Genomic DNA, 21,562 nt, shown 5'->3' on the forward strand with positions numbered 1-21,562 from the left:
AGGGGGATGTACTCTCATGCATTTTACTTGACATTTGGTCAGTAAGTGTTTGTGTTTTAGAAAGCAAGGTTAGATTGCTCCCTCACAGCTAAATCTGAAAATCTGAGCTGGAGAGCATTCTGTGAAATTGCCTTTGCTGTTTCATTTTACTATCAAAACACAATTATGCACTCCAATTCTCTCTATGATAGACAACAGCCTCATCCCTCCTGCTAATATTTCACCAAATCATCTAACAGCAAGCGATTTTTTTCCCCTTTTTTTGTAAATAGCCCCGGTGCCAGGCTTTCAAGGCTTAATTTATCCCAAAGTGCCCATGTTTATCCATTATTTGACGTAAGCACAAGGGGGAAAATAGAGCCCGGGAAAAAGCAAAGGAGTTTGTTGTCCCATAAAATACTGGCTGAGCTCGCTCTTTGTAATTACCACTCTGCAAGATAATTATAAAGAGGACAGAGTCAGGGATGAAAAAGCCATTTACGTGTTCTTAAGTGAGCATCGGCAATTAACTGGGTTGCCTGACCTGGTACTGAGAAATTGGGTTGGACCAGCATTGCGTGCGGTTATCACGCAAAACAGAACCCACCAGCCCTCTCCTATCTCTTGGAGGTGAGCCCTTGAAAGGGGGCTCGCGCAAGTTGTTTAATTTTTTTAAGCGGCTTTGCAAAATCGGCGTTCTTCGTTTTGTTTTGGAGCCTTTCGAGCATGAAAAATCCCTATGGCACAAAGGCTTTTGGCGGCAGTGCTGCTGCATTGGATGAGGGCCCGAACATGGGAGGGACGGGGGGGGGGGTTTGAATTCTTGTTATCTTAACTGCCTTTGTCCATCACTGCTGGCTTATCCGGAGTCTTGAACAGAGATTGGATGGGATGACGTAGCCCTCTATGCCCCCCTCCTCCTACCTTGGGTAGCATGCCCACACTGGTCCACAGTGACCCTAGCCTGGAATGTGCCAGGCAGAGTCTTTTGTGTGTGATTGTTCTTATCAGTAGGATTGCAATGCATTGCAATGCATGGAGGATTGCATGCATGGAGTCCAAGTAGCATTGCATAACTTGTTTTCTAAGCTTTGAGTCAAGGCACAGATGTAGTATCGACAGTCAGGCACGGATGCCTGTGTCCTACCTGTGCAATTTCCTGCCCTGTTTCCTGCAGGCCAGGCTAGACTGAATCACTTTCTTGGTTGGATGGGACAGGAAGCAAGCTCACATGTATGGAATGTGCTTCCTTTCCTCTAGGGCATCTAAGTCACTGCTGTCACACTCTCTCGGCTGGTCACATCCTGTGGGTTGGGTACAAAGGATCACCCAGAGTTATATTTAGCGCAAGTGCGATTGCAATTTTTAGGGCTTCACACATTGCGCAGGGTGAAATCATCTCAGGAAATGCATTAACAGAGAACTTTATTGTCCTCTTTCATCCTTGTGGTTAACATAGAGCTGTACAGAATTGTATAAAAGCTGAGAAGTAGATGGTGAGTAAGACTGATCCCTTCAGTTCTCCCTTGCTGCTTCATTGTTGGATATGCAGTCCCTGTGGATTTACAACTTACAGGCCTCATGCTTTTGGTAAGGAAGGGGAAGCAGGAATTCCTGACTGGTAAGAAGTAGAGGGCACTTTTGAGAGGGCTTCATAGGACAGGCAAAAATGGAGAGACGTGGTGACCTGAGCTGACAGGGCACATTGCTCTGACATAACTCAGAACAAGGTAACTCTACCACCTCGCCTTCGTCGTTCGGTAATTTTAGCCTCTCTCCATGTGGCTTCCCGCTCATAATGTAAAAGTGCCGATGTGTGCTTTGGACAAAAGCCCAGAACCACTGAAAGAGGAAGGGAGAAAGAGAATTTGGATCTGCAGTCTTAAATGTAAGGGCTTGCAAATGGATGAATCAAATAGACAGATTTGGTTCAGTAATGGTTACATTAAAAAACCCAGAGAAAGAAAGTGGTCACAACTTTCTTGGTGACATAGTTTTGTCTGCTGAGAGGTCAACTAAGATTTTACACTTAAATCGGGGGTCTCACAGTCCTGGAAGGCTGGACTCTAGCACAGTTTGGTGATTTCTCTGCTCAAATATAAGTGATTCAACTAACCATTTAATGACTAAGTGTGTCTGAACTGTGCTGGACTGTCCAGGACCGGAGTTTGGCCCCCACACTTTTAGATTAAAAAGCCTTGTGCAGGAATTTATAGGCCACGATTCATTTGAAATAACAGATTCTGCTTGAGTTGGGTTCTTTTATAATACCCCACATATTTGCTGGGTACTTTAGGGGCCTTCCACTCTCTGTCTGTTACAGATGTCTCTCAGGACTTACGCTAGACCTTATAACAATTCTGTTCAGCTGACACGGACTCCCTCAAAGAACTTGGCCTGATAGTCAGATCACTTGCCTATACCCCTGTGTATGTAACTAGAGCTCTCCACACAAGGCCCAGAGGACCATCCATCTTATTAGACAAAAAGCCCCACTGTCAGCCCCCGCCTCCAACTCTCTTTGTTGCCCATCTCCCTTTGTCTCCCCACATTCTCCCCTCTTGTTCCCTTTTGTCTTCTGGTGTTGTATCCACCGCCTGAGCACCAATCTCTTGGCATTGTGTAATGAAGATTAGCCCATAGTGTGGCACAATAGGACTCCCCCCTCACTCAGAACACACTCACACACCAGTATCCCTCACTTAGTCTCCCCAATCTTATAACAAGCTGTTAACCCCATTTAAAAGTGTCCCCTTTCAATCGGCTTGTGACGGGGAATAATCCCGCTTGAGCGATTTAATGTAAATCGCTGTATCCTGATTAGATTACCCCAGTGCCGCCAGCCGGCAGCCATTAGTCGACCCGTACACAGATAAACAGCAGCTCGTTCCCCAAATCCAGTTAAGGGAAGACAGGGATCCCTTCTCTAGAGCTCAGCCCGGCTCTCACCAGCCGCTGTCTCACTGCTTTTGTTGGTGGGATTACCCCACATTTGGCATGTCCTTGCCGTCAATTGAACCTCCTCCTTTTCTTTGCTCTTTGCCCACTGCATCCCGCTCCACTTTCTGGGCATGGAGTTGAATTTGCATTTATAACTCACTGCTGGCAATTTGTCACACTTTCCTCGGCCATTATTCCACCAGTTTCTTAAACTGTTTTATTTCATTTATTCATTACTTGCATTCACAAGTCATTATGCTAATTCTTTGCAAGCCAAAAGGGTGGAATTTGATCACAAACAAAAGCTGGTTATATTTGAATGGTTTCTGAGAAGCATTCAAATGTTTGAGCTAGTGTATATGCCTGAATGGTGTTTATTTATCTCTTAAATCCTCCACTGTTGCCTCAAAGGCAGAAGCGCACACAGGAAAATCTCTGTCCCTTTTCCCAAAAACAAGTTCATCTGTGGCCTTGTCCCCCCTCCCAAAGTCAAGAGTGTTTGACTGGATTTAGGGTGAGGGTTAATGGGACCTGTGTTGGTTTGGGAGTCGATCAAGGGGGTATTGTCTCTTCTACAAACATTTGCTGATAAAGAAAATGACTGTGGGGGGGGGGGGGGGGGTTTGTGTCTTTTCTCTTCTCTCACAGCCCTTTTGTCCCCTCTGTGACCTCTGCTGTACACATTTGGCATCATTCTGAGAGCTAAACCAGTGTTGGTCTACGCATAAATAGCACTCAGTGACCACACACTAGTGCACCCAAAGGCTGATTGGCACAGGGTCTGCCTCCTCCTCCTTTAAATGGATGTATTCATTAGCTGCAGCTGCACAATGTCAAGCTTAAAGTCTCCTTGTGTATCTGGATACAGATGGTGGGGTTGGCAGACACAGCCCTCCAGTGGTGGTGCCAAATAAACAAAGGTGTCCCTTAGAATAGCTCCCCACTTCAGATAAGTTTAAATAAGCCATAACAGTGATCAGGATTGCCAACTCTGTCCAGATAGGGACACTGACCCATAAGGGCATGCTAGATTGAAAGTATCTAGGATCATTGACTCGTCTGCTCCAAGCCTGTAAGCAGCTGCTCTACTGACCGACTACTGGCCTCTAACTAGAATGCAGTCGCACATCAAACTATTGACTCTATGCTGTAAAAATAAGGTTATGACAGGGTTATTATGGTGCATGACTCCATTGGGGAGCAAATGACTAGTGCTCAGGTCTATACTGTGCATAAGCTTTAGTGCAAATGGTGCAGTCAGAAGTGTTATTTCCTTCCAAGGTCATTTCTCTGTTCCTTAAACGAGGACCCCTTACTACCCCTTACTACAATCCCTACCACCAAGGGTGTGCAGTCCAGGTAACATCAGCTAATTACCAGGTGCGGTCAACATTGCGCTGTTGCTCATTACATGTACGTCCGCCAAACATATGTACAGAAATGGGTCGTGTGTCTATAGAGAAATAAAGCTTAATGAAGCCCTTCTAGAGTTGTTTATGAAGAGAGGATGATGTCTTTGGCCAGTGTGTGAGTGCTTTAGAGCTGATGCGAGGTGTTTTCTTCTCCTTAGGTGGCCAGCCTCAGGAGAACTCCCGTCATAATAAACCTGTCTCTGTTATGTCATGAACCTGAATGGGGGCCCTAATGTTCTGCCAAGGGCTGTCAACATGGATCAGCTCATGCACAACTTCTGCACCTCCGTCTAATGAATGTTTTCCCATTTCCTCACTTCCTTTCAAGGCAAAAGGCTCTGACAAAGGATGCTTTCTAAAGAAATTGCTCTTTTGCCGCAGATTGCTTGATGGTGCCCATCCATAATCTTGAGGGAGTCTTAAACTGACACTCTCTATTATGTAACTGAATGAAATAACCGTCCACTGTCTCTTGCATTTAAGGTGTAAGTGAAATACTGGTAGCTAAGTGAGTGTGTAGTCCCACAGTTTTGGTTGTCAGTTGATAATGGAAACAGGATGGAGGGAGTAGTGGTAACTTAGAGGGTCCTGAGGTTTGTTCAGATTTCACTAACAGCAGAAAACAGCTGTGCACGGCTTGGGTACTCCCCAAGAAACCGCTCTGTGGTTGGAAAGGTATGATGATTGTATTGCTTTTGCTTTAGAAGTTTGTAAGATGTTCTATGGCTGCCTCTTGAACTATATGCGGTTTGTGCTTGTGGCAAAGAAAACCAATAGGGGAAAAAAGTTAGTTTTGTACAAACAAAAGACCAGATCCAACGCACTTCTCAGATCTTTTCGAAATTTTGAAACCCAACAATACGGCTGCCATGGAAACAGCTGCAGGGGCTGTTGTGCTCATCTCTGGCCGAAGCTCTATCTGTCTGTTTCCTCTCCTATCCCAGAGGAGCTGGCCTGCACTCGCCAGCCAGAGACACGGAGAGGAAGAGGAAGAGAGAGCTACAGTTCAGCTGCTGCAGTGCCAGAGAGGCCCAATCTCACGGCACAGCTTTAGACACAATTTTTAGCGACACAAAAGGAAACGGAGGCTTCGTGCCGAACGACAGAATAATGAATTTGTCGTAAACCGGCAAATCGTGTTACGCAATGAACATGTAATTAGCTTTGTGGAAGAGGGTAAATATTGATACACAGTAATGAGTGTGTCTAGTTTACAATAATCTTAGACCCAAAGCCAGGCTTAGCCTTTCATGGAAAGCATTTAGGAGGATCATGTTTACTCTGTGTTTCTGGGGTACTTGCCTGTCTAAGTAACTTTCACATCAGCCCTGCCTCGAGGAGGTGTTGCTACATTTCTCGGTGAAGTCTCAATCCGTTGTGAACAGCTGGGAACAAAGCTACAATCAGGCACATAGAAAAAAACTGTGAGATGCGCAAAAGAACATCGGCAAAATGACAGCACATTATCTTAATTGGCATTAAACTATCAAAGATTTTGTTAAAGGCAGTTTAATGTCTGACTACAAGACTGATGAGGCGAATTAGAACATGGCGTAGGACCTTAATCCGTTTACAAAGTGGCCCACTGGCTCCAAATGGCTGGTTTCCTTGCTTGACTGGAAAATCAGCTGAACTTCTGTGAGGTAGAGTCTACGTTTAGTTTCCTACATTGTTAGTTTGACTCATCCAGTTATTTCAGATTGACCGTCACAGAAATTTATCTCAAAGGAAAAAGGCACCTTCTCGTCGGGCTTTGGTGTTGGGCCAGTGATTCAATTACTCTAAGTACATATTTGACCAAGGTCAAATTGGGTGTGCAGGTTCTCCTGACATGGTTTAACTTGCAGCCAGCATCTTCATATTAAGTGTGTTAGTCATTACATAACACACGACTCAGACACTCTCACTCAGGTTTGGCAGCCAGACAGCATTTCATACAGGGGAAAGAAAAAAAACATTTTGAGAACACGTAGGAAACTCGGCCTTGCATGTTGTGTATTGATTCTCTGCTTTCTGCAGAGCCAAGGATCATGGTTACACTGTTGTCCATGCTCGATACTGAAAAAAGCACACTTGCAACATCCTGAAGATACAGCAGTTAATTATTTAAAAGATGTTTTGGGTAGAGATAAAAATATATACCTCTATATTTAAGTACGATGTTCCAAGTGAATGTCTGTAAATAGTGGTTTCACTGTCCTGTCCTCATGTATGAATTTAGTGATGTTATACATTTCCAAGCCCTTGATTACAAGTCTATGGACATTTCAAGGTCACATTCTTTGGCTATGTAAGCCCCCTGAAATTTGGTTTTCAGTGTGTGTCGGCTGCCTGGCTCATAAGCTGTAGGAGTTGCTTTTGCAGATAGACACAAGGGATTTAACTATCACCCGGTAACCAGGCAACCGCAACAATAATGAAACACGTATGTAAATGCAGGACTGGAACTGCGTACAGCCTCTTTTTCCCCCCTCGGAGAAATCAGGTGCAGAGTTTCCGCTTGTGGAGAGGCGCTCTGAAAAATCTGGCGCAGAGGATGCCGAGGCAACAGGACAGGGACGGCCTGAGGGCTGTCTGTAGTCGCCCATCAGTCACTGTGTGTCTGGGCCAGCCAACTTGCTAATAGGGATCTGTCCTTTGTGAGCAATTGGCCTTTTATTTCTCTTCTCCACAATCTTGGTGGTGTAAACTTCCAGCTATGCAGTCGAGATTTTGTACTAAGCCATTCATACATGCTGTATTGATGTCAGAGGTGGGATTTGATGTGCTTTTTGAATGGAGCACTTTCTCTTGCATTAACAATCAGTGTTTGCAATTTACCACTGAGAATTTGCCCATTTCCAGATTACACATCTCAGCTTTTTTTAAAGAGATCTGTGTCAGGCAGTTATTACCACATCACCCAGGAAAGTCTAATAGAACAAGGCAGTATTTTCAGCTGACATTAACTATACATTTTTACAAATTTTTAGAAACATGACTTGTGACTGGAGCAATGAATCCGATTGCTGGAAGCATCTTGTGTTGCTTCGTTTAAATGCTCTGCAAAGAAATGATTCATGGCCTCTGTTTTTTTCCTCTCTCTGTTTGGACAAATGCCACTTGTCAGAGGGCAAGACCCGAGACTTGACAAAAGACCCAGTGACTTTGTGTGTGTGGCAGCCTTGCCTCGTGGCCAAGGGCCAAAGGAAACGGGATTAAATTATCCGTCCAAATTAAAAGTGCATATCTGTCCTGTCCTTGCTAACAGCTGTTAGCATTTTTCTTCCACATGGGTCTCCTCCATTCATTTGTTTTATAACCCATGGTTATTAGGCTGAGCATGTGGAGGCTGGAGTGGGGTAGAAAAGAGAGTGTGGATAGTAACCGGGTGCCAATTGCCTTGCTGTTCTATTGTGTGTGTGTGTGTGTGTGTGTGTGTGTGTGTGTGTGTGTGTGTGTGTGTGTGTGTGTGTGTCCATTGTTGGGCCATAAAAGGGTGGGTGAGAGTAGGACTACTGTACGGACAGGCAGGAGGAGGTGGGGGGGTGACACAGGTGCAGAGCCAGGCAGAGAGGAGGGCTATTACACAGCGGGAGAGTCTGAGTGGACTCACTCCATCATAGGCCACTGATTAAAATTTCATAGAAGGGGGCCATGGGGCTGGAGGCTGCGGCAGAGCGTCCAAACTGCTGTCCACAGAGGTTGCTGAATAGAGTTGCCTTAGGATTACTCTTAAGTGTTCAGGTTAGGGATGTCAATTTTGAAAGGCTGGTGTCAGCACCGATCAAGGCTTGTTTCAGTGGGTCAGTGTGGGCTATTTTAAGCCCAAACCTAACTTGATCCTTGTTTAGGCTAACACACCCCACTGCACGTGATTTGTGCCACTGTTTTAGTTGACGTAATTGGACATCATCCACTTGCAGGCGTTATAACTTACGGCAGTGAGGTGTACGAAGGTTGAGGCCTATTTTAAAGTGAAAAGATTAGACTTTACAAAATTTAACAATAAAAAATAGCAACACTAGGACTTGGTATCAGCAAATGCTTGACATCAAATAAGTTGGATCAAGATCAGGCACAAAAAACTTAATTAAGACATCCCTAGATGAGGTTTGTTCAGACGTTAGCCTGGCTTGTTTGTACTTATATGTGAACTGCACATGCGTTTCCGGGGGCCACTGAGAGCGGCTGTGGGCTCCCTGAGCCATTTGTTGTTCACATGTTGCAGTTTAACTAGAGTGACGGCTCATGGAAAAAGATTGGATCATCAGTGAGCATGTCTCCCACCCCGCAAAAAGATGGTGAAATCCCCTTTGTGAGAACAATTCTGATAGAGGGAGTCTTTCATTTCGAAGGCTTTGCTTTGATGGGAGGAATCGTGAGCAAGATCAAAGGGAATCTGCTCTGGCCACTGAGCATTGTACCGAGCTGGTGCTTGTTGACTTTTCACATAAGTGCCTTTCTATTTATTGTCCATTAACCGTTTTATTGAGGTGCTTTTTCATGCTTTTGTTGGGCCTTTTGTTAGGAAATCCAGCCTGTTAGAAACTCCAGTTCATTGGTTTTATGACCACTTTTCAATTGGCGCACCAAAAAGCGCACACACTGGCCAAAATAAATACGCACACACTTTCTCACGCAGACACACACACAGAAGCACACAGTAAATCACAAAGTGTGCTCTGCCTCATGCTGTAACTGTATCCTCTAAATGTCAGGAGCCCTGGGGCTTGGACGTGGAGGGGGATGGGCAGATGACAGTGGATGGAGTGAGGAAGCTCAGGTCTCAGTGTGTGTCAGCTGTTGTCTAAGACTCAGTAGCCCCCCTGTCCGCCTCCATAGCATTACTCACTGCCACACTCCGAACAGCAGGCCAAAAGTACCAGTCTTGGTCTCTGGGCCCTGGAAGAGAGGGGACTGGGCCTAGGGTGTGGACCGAGAGCTGAAAAGGCGAGCAAATCCGTGAAATCCAATCCGTGACGGTGTGGGCCTCAGATGACTCTGATGTTCATCCTGCTGTGATGACGGTTTAAATGTCATTGAGACAGATAGGATCTACCTCTGACTGGGAGCATGTCTCTCTCTCTCTCTCTGTCTCTCTCTCTCTCTCTGTATGGATGGGATGAGATGGGATAGGACCTGCGGGGGAGGCCCGTATGGGCAGTAGAGATTTGAAATGCTTCCTGCAGTTCATGGTAGGCTCCTGCCACTTGGCACAATGGCTCTCCCAGGGTTCCTCTGTAATTGTGGTGTCGTTACGGAGCTAATGGTGCAGCGGCAGCAGCCACTACAGGCTCCTCGGCCAAAAAAACACACATATATCACCCCAAATGTAGTGAATGGAGAAGAAGTAGCTCTGCGCTCTTGTGCAAACAAGGGAAAAATCCTTCTCCAAGATGAATCAAGGACAGAGTCCCAATTTTACAGCGGGATGGTTATGATCTGCACAGAGTATGAGTGATAATGGCTGTAGCGGATGGACGGCACCGTGGGTTATTGTTATTGGCGCTGCAGGGGAAGGGCGAAAGATGGCAGATTTCCTCCCGGCTCATTGAAAACGTCCGTAGCGTACACCATTTTCCATGCAGAATTGCTGGAGCCGGGTGCTGGCTTGTTGTGCCCTGGGGAAGCCTTCTTAGAGTGCACAGTACAAACCCCCCAAAAAATGCAAAAGGGGGTTTATTTTTCATAGCAATGGAAAATGGGGGGGGGGGTAGCTGTTAGTTACTCTTCCGTTTTACCCACGCAAACACGTAGGCAATGCGAGCATACACACGCTTAAGGCTTCCCATCAGCAAATTAGCTGAATAAAGAGCCTCTCTTTGCTGGGTCGTTTGAGTGGCTAATTAGTCATCAACGCATGCTGTGTAGGGAGAGAGAGCGAGAGAGTGAGCAGGAGAGAGAAAGATCATTTTTTCATCGCGAGGTAGAGCTTCAAACAGCATCTGATGAAAGCCAAAGCGCTTTAATTAAAATCTATTTGTATGTGGGAAAAAAAATCATAGTTTCAACCCAAAAATAGAGGGGGTGAGGGAGGGAAGAGAAAAAAATCCCACAGTTTTGCGAGATGCAGGCAGAGATATGAACGCATTAGTTTAGATAATGTTCTGACTTTATTATCCACGCAGGGAGCGGAGACAGAGAGAGGAACTGACTCGGAGATTGGCGGTAATTTTCCCTTTGTGTCTAGTTTTGGACCCGAGCCGCATTCGCTAATAACAGTTTTGCGATGCTCTCTCTCGTTCCTCTCTCTATTTCTCCCTTTGTCTGACATCGCTTTTTAGAGCCACGTATGAACCCCCTGGGTCCACATCTATTATTGATGCTGCTCAGCTAGATGCAGAGAGTCAAGGGGCATGCTTTTAGCATCAGTCCGGCCAAAGACGAGCAGCGAGTGCACACAGATAGATAGATAGATAGATGGATGGATGGATAGATAGATAGATAGATAGATAGATGGATGGATGGATGGATGGATGGATGGATGGATGGATGGATGGATGGATGGACGGACGGACGGGCGGGCGGGCGGGCGGGCGGATGGATGGATGGATGGATGGATGGATGGATGGACGGGGGGATGGATGGATGGATGGTTGGATGGATGGATGGATGGATGGACAGACAGGTAGATAGATAGATAGATAGATAGATAGATAGATAGATAGATAGATAGATAGATAGATAGATAGATGACTTAAAGCTTACAATGAGTTCAAAAACCTGGGTTTTGACGCAACCATCTAAGTGTCGCCCTTGTAACTTCAATCCCAGGTGTTGCCACAGCCATCCATGGCTGGAAGTGACCTATCTCTCTCTGGATAGGAAGGACAGCTCCCCCTCTCCTCTCATTGGTCATTGTGATGCTAGCAAATGGTAGCATCTGTTAGCTGATGTAACAGAATTGGCCTTTACCATCTTCTCTGAGCACGTTGGGCTGTCCAGTGATGCTTAAGGGGCAGTTGGAAATGATGCAAAGGAGGAAGCATGTGCAAGCTTTTTCACTCCCAGCTTAGTAGCATCGTGCCATAGCTAGCAGGTGGAACTGGCCATAACTGAAATCCCAAAAAGTGCTTTATGATAGTCTGCTGTGTTCATATAACATATATGGTCTTTCTCACAGATTGCAACAAGCACTTAAGGTGATATGGCTTCTGCTGTAGCATAAAATGTTACATGTTTGGTGAAAAAATGAGACAAAATAGCCAATAGACTGATTGTTCGGTTGCCATAATGGTCGAGTGGGCTAAGGCTTCAGAGACGAGATTCTGTATCTTCCCTAAGGAAGTGGTTTCTGGTCTCCTCATGGAGAGATAGGTTCACATCCTACTTCTGACACCAGTTTTTTCCAGATAAGGCAAAAGTTTGATTGGTTGAAATGCTCTGAATTTGTAGAAGAAAGGCAGACTGCTTTGTTTGGTATAGTGTAGTGGGTAACACCTCTGCCCCCCCACACTGGAGACTTGAGTTCAGGCCCCTGCCCAGGCAAGCACTCTATGCTATACCAAAAAGAATCCTTGGGCAAGACTCCTAACATAACCATGCCTACTTCTGTGATATGTTCAAATTGAGTTGCTCTGCATTAGAGCGTCTGTCAAATTAAAAATTTCAGCCCTAAAATTAACACACAATATAAATTTAGGTAGTCGTCACTGAGATTTTAACATGTGTAAATGGATTGCACATGTGTGCTGTAACAGATGATATAATGTGCAGAACACCACTATGTGTAACTAAAGAAGTACTAAAAGAACTTGATCTAAAAGTAAGTACCCATGTTAGAGATGAGACCTATATAAAGTGCCCAGAAGTATCCATAAAGCATCCAAGCAGAGCTCATTTGGCTTGGCCTCCAGCCTCATTTGTAAAGTATCCCCATCTCAGAGTTGCTCAGATAAATATATGCTGTTCTCAGGTTTGTCTTTCGGCCGCATCGCTTGTTACAGGAAGTTGTTCCCGTATCAAGTATTCACATCTCCCTGTGTTCTCATCAATGATGCCTCGCCTGCGTCCTTGAAGCATCCGCAAGCACAATAAGGATCTAGCAAATGCATAGGCAAAGTTCCACTAATACAGAATTCCTGTCTGCTGCAGAACGTCTCGCTCTGTAACACACAGATAAAAGACTGCTTATCCTCAGTTCGCATGGATAATTCATGCACCTGCCAGGTAGTTTGAAACAGCCTCGTACAGGCGTCCCAAAACGAGCGAGCTTCACTGCACACCGCTGTGTGGTTTGATGATTTGCAGGATGGTTATATGGTTAGAAAGAGCCTACTTGTGAAATAGAGTGGGGGTGTATTGCTGGACGAGTACATGGCAAACCCTAGCCTGGGTGATGGACATTACAGGTTTAGGTTATTTGCACTTCAGGGCCTTCAAGGCCTACAGAGAAGGCTCAGAACTGAAAATTATGTTCATTTTTCTGTAATTCATGCACATTTTTACATCATTCTTGTTGTATTTTGACTCAAGTACAAGTAAAACTGGATGTATTGTAGTAATACTACGTTGTAGTCATACTATAACAATATTTGATTTAACTTTCCCATTGATGAGGACTTCAAGAGGGGAACTGAAGGCCTTACACATTGTATTATCTGCCATGATAGTTAGGAAGAAACAGTGGGACCGATTTCTTAAGAAGGTCACTGTAGGTCTTCTGCAAGTTCTAGATACTTTGCTGATTGTGAATGCATACCAGAGTCTAGCCATGTTTCAGTTAGTTCTCTTTATGGCTCTTTGAGGTAAAACTGCTACATACAATGCATAATATAGGTAAATATCTGTTGGAGGCTACATCTTTTACAAGCTTCAGGTAGCCAGGTTTAATGTAGAACAGTCAAAATGTTGCACCAGCGATAGTTTAATGCTTCCATACTATTAGAAACCACATAGAGGCGCTAGCAGAAATCAGCATTATCTTGTTTTTTGACGGCGATTAGACATTAATGACTCAAACTGAAAGGCTAGTATGAGTTTGCACAAAGAGTTTGTGTAGCACAGACTCTCCCTCCAACCTGAAATGTTGTATGTCAGAAGAAATATTGTGGTTATATTTGAATTAAACCAGCCTAACAGACATTCGAGTTCAATAGTCACCATAGCCGTTTTTCTGCTGCGCAAGAGATTCTGTGTTTAAGAGGGATTCAGCGCTTTAGGATGTCTTTTTCTTAATCAAACATGTTTGATGTTCCATTACAAAAATTAGTTACTTAAAGACATATTGAGTCCTATCAATAGTGTGGACAAGAGGCTAGCCAAAGGCGTTCCTGTCTGCAATGCAAGACGTTTTTCAATGTATTACATTTTAGCAGTGCTTATCAGTGGGACTAGTTTGAAACAGTCACCTCGAAGAAAACCCTTTGATTTATGTTCATATGGAAATGTTTCACTATTGGGGAAAAAAAAAAACATTTTCTTTTTTTTTTTTACGAAATGAAAAGCGCAGCTTATCGGCATGCTGCAGACGCCAGGGAAAATTTACAAAGGCCCCTTATTTACTCGTAGAAGAGAATAGGAAACGTGAGCCTAAGCTGTAGATGCGTTCCGTCATGTATCTGAAGTTAAGAGAATGGAGTTGTCACTGCTGTAATTTGCACTGACGACATTAAGGAATGAGCCAGAAGGGTTCTCTCCAGCCCACAACGCTCCTGCGACCTCGCTGCCAAAGTGCTTTTACTGCAACATGCGGAAGGGAACGCTTTAATATCCAAACTGGCCACTGTGACTGGAGAACAATATTGTTAGACCGTTAGAAAAGAAACTGCTGAGTAGGCAGTCAGTGAGCCATAGACGCTCTCGCTCTCTCTAACTCTCTCTCTCCCTCCTTTGCTCTCTCTCCGCTCAGTTATTTCTCACTTTAATGAATCCTCCCTGCACAAAGGAAGGCTAAAGGTTTATTTTCTTAAGCAAGGAGCTCGTTTCCAGTGCAGTAGCGTGGAGCGAGCAGACCATCCGACAAAAGCACAACCTGCATGGGTAAATACCTCACCCTCGCTCTTAGTGAGAGTAATGAAAATTCCTGGGATGTTTTATTTCTCCCCCAGAGTGAGTCGCGGCTTGGTAGAAGTCACCCCGCACGAATGATCGATCACTCACTGCGCTGACCTCTCTCCAGCAGGTGTGCTTGTTGACACTTCCAGTGAAGCCGACTGCACTGGCGCAAGAAGCTAGTTTGACAGGCAAGGTGTTAATGTGCCAGGCGGTTTTACAGCAGCTTCAGCTGTGGCTGCCGATGCTTCTTTACACTATTACGCGACATGTCCATTGACTCTGTCCAGCCTAGCCTACAGCCTTGGCTTTCGCTGCTCTCCCACACATCCACAAGCAGGATAGCAAATTGTTTGGCAATTGGCAAATAGATATTATCTTTAAAGCAAACTAACAGGTTTAAAGCCAGCCAAGGTTTTTTTGTCTTGTTTAATGTTGCCTTCCAAAATGAGCTCATGCAAAGCAAACAATCAAGTGTGGCATAAGAATTCCTCACCTATAAACAGTCTGTCTTTCAACTCAAGTCATGTGGACCCACAGCCCTGCACTGTTTAAATAGTCTTCTACTCCAAATCACCTGATCTAACACATGAGGGTTTGATAATTATGTGATGTGCTGGGGTACAAAATACAAAAAAAACTGTGCAACACAGCGGGTACATAGTACCAGAGCTGGGAATCACTGGATTATTTCACCAGCTCATCAGGAATTGCAAAGTAAATGTCTCACAGAGTGATGCCATAGAAGAACCTCTTTTGGTTCCCTAAGGAACCGTGTTTGAGAATAACATTTGAGTGTAAAGTAAACGTTCTTAAAAGGGTTCTTCATATTGACACATCTCATTTACAAAAATGGTTCACTTAAGAATCATCCTTTGAACAATTGGCTCCTCAATGGCAGGGATGCCCATTCTTGGTCCTGGAGATCTATCCCACTGGATAGTACAGATCCAAAACCCTTGGCTCTAATATTCAGAAGCCCCTCAAAGTCTTCATTACTTGGATAAGGTGTGTTAGAATAGGGCTGGAGTGTAACTCTGCAGGGTGGTAGATCTGCAGGATCAGGACTAGGTACACCTAGTCTGTGATGCCACTCAAAGAACCCCTGTGTAGCACCTTTTGTTTTAGAGTGTAGGGGCGTAAAAATGCATCAGTGCATCATAATCCATCGATCTGAAAGAGGCAATTTAAGTGAATCAATACTGGAATGTTCAAAACCATTATAATCCATTTTGACAATGTTCAATAATGCATGTGCTCATGTGGTCAAACTAAAACTGTTTGGTTATTTTCAAATGTAGAAATGTGAGAATGCAGTGCTTGGTGTGTTGTACTTCCTGTCCATGTTCTACTGTGTAAATTTCACATTTGTGTATTCAGTGTATCTTTAACATTTATTTTAAATCCAACCAAAACAGATCAAATCTTGGTGAAATTTGAGATTTCATTAACCGTTTGAATCATCGTGAGGTCAGAGATTTACATCCCTGGTTACTACAGTTACCTATGTTTGACCACATCTCCCCTTCTCTTCCCTGCAGACGTGTCTGGAGCTGGAGCGGTACCTTCAGACAGAGCCCAAGAGGTTCTCTGACCTCTTCGATGAGGAACTGGACTGCCTCCTGACGCCAGCATTCATGAAAAGGGACAGTGATGAGGACCTGATGGACCCACTGCTGCCCGGCCTAGCTGACGAGCCTAGTCCGCCACCGCCTCTGCTTGTTTCCCTACCCAAGAGCCTCCACGCCCCAGCCAGTGGAAAGCCCACAGATGCAGGGGCAAAAGAAGGGGGTGTGAACCCAGCACAGCTGAGTGCCGTCACCTCCCTCACACCGCCCTCCTCCCCCGAGCTGGGTCGGCACCTGGTCAAGCCCACGCAGACTCTGAGCGCCACAGCCGATGGCACGCTCACACTCAAGCTGGTGGCCAAGAAAGTGGGTTTGGGTGCGGCTAAGTTGGTGGCGACACACTCACTACCCTCACCGCCTAGCCGGGGTGCACAGAGTGATGGAGAGGGAGGCGTGGGTTCAGTGGGGGTCAGCGACATTCCAGAGAACAAGAAGAGGGTCCATCGTTGCCAGTTCAATGGCTGCAGGAAGGTTTACACAAAGAGCTCCCACTTGAAGGCACACCAGAGGACGCACACAGGTGAGACTGACCTTTCTCTTGAATCACACAATGCTGAAAAAGCATAGTAGATAACACAGTTGCCCTGCATGCGAAAGATTTAAGGTTTGATTCCCCTTCCAGGCAGAAATGCCACTGTTATAGCGATAAAAGTTTTTGATTTCTAAAGTAATGTTCACCTGCTTTTGTACCTTACCCTGGATAGTAGTGTCTGCTAAGTGTAAATCATGAGTTTGGGTCAGCTTTACCGGCTTCTGTTAGGAATGCCAAGTTCCGTCCCCCTGGTTACAAGTGACAGGCCTGGTTAATGAAGAAATATGTGCTAAGTCAGGTGTACAACAGTGTAGGCCTTCACAGATTTAATGCAACAAGGTGTATCTTAGCAACACTGCTCAGAATACTACAGTCTTCTCCCACCTCAGTCTCCAAAAGCAGCACAATTCAAAACCTGTCAGCGTGGTCAGTAATTGCAAGATGATTGATAAAGCGGCTGGACTAAATCTCATTTCTTGGTTAATTCAGCCACGTCCACCTCTGGAGCCACTGCTGCTGCCCTCTTGCTGAACCCTGAGAGTGAGTGGGGCTCCATCGTAGCCCTGAGTCCTGCTGTGATGATGGCCTCGCTGCAGCTAATCTGGCTCCCGAGGCCCGCTGTTGACTCGGCAGGTTCCCGCGAGCAGTAGCGATGCTGATCACTCTCACACTGATGCTAGTGCACGGGCAGCACTCTTGCTTTTGAAGAGTGAGAGAGAGAGTGGGGACAAAAAAAGTAATGACGGGGGGAAAGAAAGAGAGAAAATAAAAAGCCTGAAGACACACTGCTGCGTGCTAGCTCAGCACCCGATATATTCATTACAAGCCGGATTCCGTGATGTAATTAGCTTAATCCTCTTTCTTCGGTTATTATTTCAATAGATTACTGACACAGAGAGATTAAGATTACTGCAAGACTTACTCCAGGGGAGCTTACTCGCAGATCGCGAAGGCCCTGCTTGGCTTTGTCAACAGTGCTACAATGCAAAGTTAACGATTTATCTACTCGATTACAATACGAGGGGAAGAGGGGGTCTTAGATGTGGTTCTGAAAAACAACATGCACTGGACAAACCACGAGACAGCAAGAAAAGCAGACCCTGTAATTGGATCGCTGCTGAAATTCAAACCTCAGAGATCATAGTAGCTCACTCTCTCGATCTCCAGTTGACTGAAGCAATGTAATTAACTGTGGCATATGCACCTAGGCCACTGGTGGGAGTGCAGCGGGGGGCTGTTGATTAGGAAGGGGGGGTAAGTTGCTAGGAAACCGTTATCAGGGACAGAAGAAAGGCACTAATAGGCTGATTATTTGCAGCTCTGGACACCAGTTAACGGCTACAGCGTGCCAATCCAACCAGCACTCGTCCTCCAGCCAAGGGTCCAGCGGCCCACCCCCACTCCCCTCTGTAGGTTTGAGTTGCCAGGCAACTACATCACTCTCATCTAAAGCGAACGATAATTGGCTGGTGCTGCAGTGTCCCTCCGTTGCATACTGCAACTGCACCCTTACTTTCTCTCTCTGTCTCTCGCTCGCTGTCTCTCTCTGACTGGTTGCTAGGCGACTCCATCATGCATCCGTGCCTCCCCAAGTTATAATTGGCTGGCGTTGCAGTTGCCGTGGTTGCAGGTCCAAGCCTGCCTGTCTAAAAGAGGGAGAGAGGAGAAAAAGGGCCATGACAGAAGGAGGGAGAGGGTGCACGGAATAGGCGGTGCTGTGGGGGGGGGGTCTCTGGCCAATTACCCAGAGTGCAGTGTGAAACGTTTGCTGTCTCACACCTGCGGCCCCACCACTTTGCAAATGACAGAGCAGGGGAGGGTTCCTGTCCTGTTCCGCCCATTTGCGTGGATATAAGAATACACGTTGGGGATATTATTTACCCCTGATTTCATAAACCAGAGAAGCTCAAGGACGAGCAAATCCAATAAAAGCACAAAGCAGAAGACGACACTCAGACCTGTTATCGCTGTGCCTGTGCAGGACAGTCAAAACGATGGCCTGTTTATTGCATGCGCTGTTCTCTGAGGAGCGAAAGAACAAGTGCAAGCAGTTTAGTCAAAATAATGGAAGTGTGGTCTTCTCCCTTTGTTGTCCATAATCCTCAAAGAGAAACATGGACAGAGGGAAGAAAAGGAAAGGGTGGTAGGAGTTACATCACACAGCTTGCCTTTGTCGTCCGTGCTGTGTCATCCTTTACATTTCGTTTCATCATCACAGGCTTCCATGACTGGAAGACCAGCAAATCCACAGTATTCCTGCGGATTATGTAAACCTTGGCCTTTTTTTACCTCGCCTTGCATCATATGAAAAATGAGAAATGTTCACTTGACCAAAATAAACAAGGACACAAATTTGAGGGCTTCCCAGACATCCCAGACATCCTCCGCATGTGTTGGTGGCAACAAGTCATGGTTCAGCCAGAGATCGCATTTAGACTTTTTCCCTGGAGTCGACCAGCCAAGACATGTTTTGTCTCGGAAGTTTGCTTCATTAGTTGAGCTACAAGGTAAATGTAGCTAACAAGTAATGGAAGCGTATGCTGCGTTTACATGTTGCAGTTGGAAAAAAACATTATTCCATGCCTCAGTACGCGATCCCTCGCGGTGTGAAGCCACGCAAATGTTACCAATGAATACTGATGATTATCAGAGGACAGCTTTAGCAGTGTCAGGTGGAAAAAGTCAGGAGGCTTTTGTGTGCTCGTTGTTTTCTGTCGTATCGTACTAGGTTCGCCCAGACTTCAGCAATGGCATGTTTACATGCATCAATAATCCGATCATAATCAGATTATCGCAGTAATATCGGAGTAATGTCTAGAAATCCGATTACGAAATATGATAAAGAGGCTGGACCTTAGCTCAGTAATCAGATTTCTCAGTGCATGTAAACTCGTAGATAGAGGTAGCAGATATAAGTGAGCAGCATCACCGCGAGGCGCAGCAAAACACTTTTGGAGCATCATTGGAAAGAAATACAAGCTTAATGAAATGAAGTATTTAAATATTCTTCATCTTCTAGATGATTTATGTTCATGTTTTTTAGGTAAAGTGGCACAATATTTTTTTTTTTTTTAACAAAAAGCTGTGGCATGAAGTTTGGGTTTTACATTACGTTCACATTTTCTTCTGCGAGTTTATTGGCTGGTTGCAAAGCGGAAATAATCTGCTGCCTGACTCATGTAGACCTGGAGCGCTTGATCTTTATTCCACTGCAGTCAATGGCAGAAGTTAGGACGGAATGGACCGTTGGCACTGGTGAAATTTAAAAGAACATCCAGTTTGCTATCAACATGTAAACGCAGCATCTCAAGTTGACTCACTGTGGTTTCAGACCTTGACATTGATTTATTCGGACATCGATAAACGCGTCTGAAACACACTGTTAGCTCATAATACACTGAATGGGATTTTTCAGACAAGGGCATTCTTTTGCCTTCCGTCTGGTTTTTCGCAAACTTTCATAGGTGAAACGAACTCACTCGACCAATCCCTGTTGTCTCTGGTGTTAGCATAGATGATAGATCAGCGTATTGGAGCAACTAGAGTTAAAGCTCGAAAAATGAGGTGGAAAAAATTTCCATGCTCCTTTTCTTTCCTAAAAAGAAAGGGAGTCAGCAAAATGTCAGAGTTTGGCCAAATGTATCTTTTCATAGACATTCTTCCCATTGTTTAATGGTGCGAACAACATAGGAAATGACCTTTGTCCAGTGTGTAGTTTTGATGTGAAAAAATTGCGTCCAAATATTTTGCATTGTTTATATGTCATTGTTGTCAGGACAAAAGCTTGTATCTCAATTTTTACTGTTTTTTTTTTTTTTTTCGATTTTTGAGATAATTTGAAATTTGCTGTTCTTTACATTTTATGTAAATTTAATGATAAATGGACCTTTTATGGATAAATGACTTTTGTTCTGACAACAGCGATATGTTGCATTCAGTGTGTAATCCTGTATAATAAACTCCTGTCTCTAAACATATACACTATTAGTCCAAAGTTTGGACACACCTTGGTTTTCCTTTTTACTTTTTTGCTATTTAACAATCGTAATTGGAAGCAAACCTACATAATAGTTCAAAAAGAAGTACCAGAGTCAGGAATATTGGCCTAAATAGGGCTGAATAGGTCTAAATGGGGCTGCCCTTTCTCATCACAACGCAACAGACAGGCATTGATAATTACAATCATTCCATAAATTACGTTTTAACAGTGGTTCCAAATCTAACCATCTCTAAATTTCACAAGGAAACTATTTGCTTCAAAAAAGTTTATTTAACTTAATTTCTCCATTTTTGTTGTTTTTTGTTTTTTACATTGCCTGTAAATTTCATGAAGAATGGACCAAAAGAAATCGTGTAAAATGACTTGGAAAGACGTCTGGTTCCATTGACTTACATTAAAAGTAAAGTAGGTTTTTTACTTCTCCTGTAAAGTTGCCATTTTGGAGTTACGAGGTTTTGTTCTGACAGCAGCGAAATTTGACTTTGAAACAGCTTTCAAACGTTTTAGCATACGCACAATCAGGTGTGTCCTAACTTTAAACTGGCAGTATACACCACTTACCCTTAAAAGACTTTCGAAGGCTGAAAGCTATCCCCTCCATATTTGGCCCCAATTGTCATTCTATGCAAGAATTCCGTCCATTCCTTCTTCAACATATGGAAAAAAATAAGTCATCTAATTGCTAATCCCTTCCAGACAGGCTTTTTGGTCACTGCACGTCTTTATTAGTCAGCGCGAATCAGAGTCCTCAGGCCGTTTCACTAGCACTACAGACGCCAGGCCATTCCTCTACTGTACTGTCGCCTGCAATTTGGAGAAGTGCGTTTTTCCGATCGAGCGGCTTGAATCTCACTTTAAATGGTACTTTAGTCTAGTTAGGAAGATTGGTGGACGAGGTGAGGAGCGACGACGCTGGCAGCTGGCTGACTTTGAGTGCGGTATTACTCCCCATTAAGCGTCATTAAGACCCCAATTATCCTTACCACCCCTGGATCTGAATCAGTGCCTCCGACACCCCTCCGGTTCCTCCTCCAGGCCTGGAGGCCTGCAGCCAGATCCTAGCATCTGCTCCCCAGGAAAGGTAGCTTGAGGCTGG

At 44.7% G+C, this 21,562-nt stretch overlaps 1 protein-coding gene across 1 annotated transcript in view; it reads left to right on the forward strand.

Annotated features, from left to right (window-relative positions):
- klf7b (Kruppel-like factor 7b) overlaps positions 1-21,562 on the forward strand; it is a 59,942-nt gene that overhangs the window by 16,897 nt on the left and 21,483 nt on the right. The window contains exon 2 of the mRNA XM_017703027.2: positions 15,848-16,454. Coding sequence (XP_017558516.1) covers positions 15,848-16,454 — 607 coding nt within the window. The remainder of the gene's footprint in view (positions 1-15,847; positions 16,455-21,562) is intronic.

Source organism: Pygocentrus nattereri, chromosome 6 (genome assembly GCF_015220715.1).
Source record: "Pygocentrus nattereri isolate fPygNat1 chromosome 6, fPygNat1.pri, whole genome shotgun sequence".
Classification (NCBI taxonomy): Eukaryota; Metazoa; Chordata; class Actinopteri; order Characiformes; family Serrasalmidae; genus Pygocentrus; species Pygocentrus nattereri.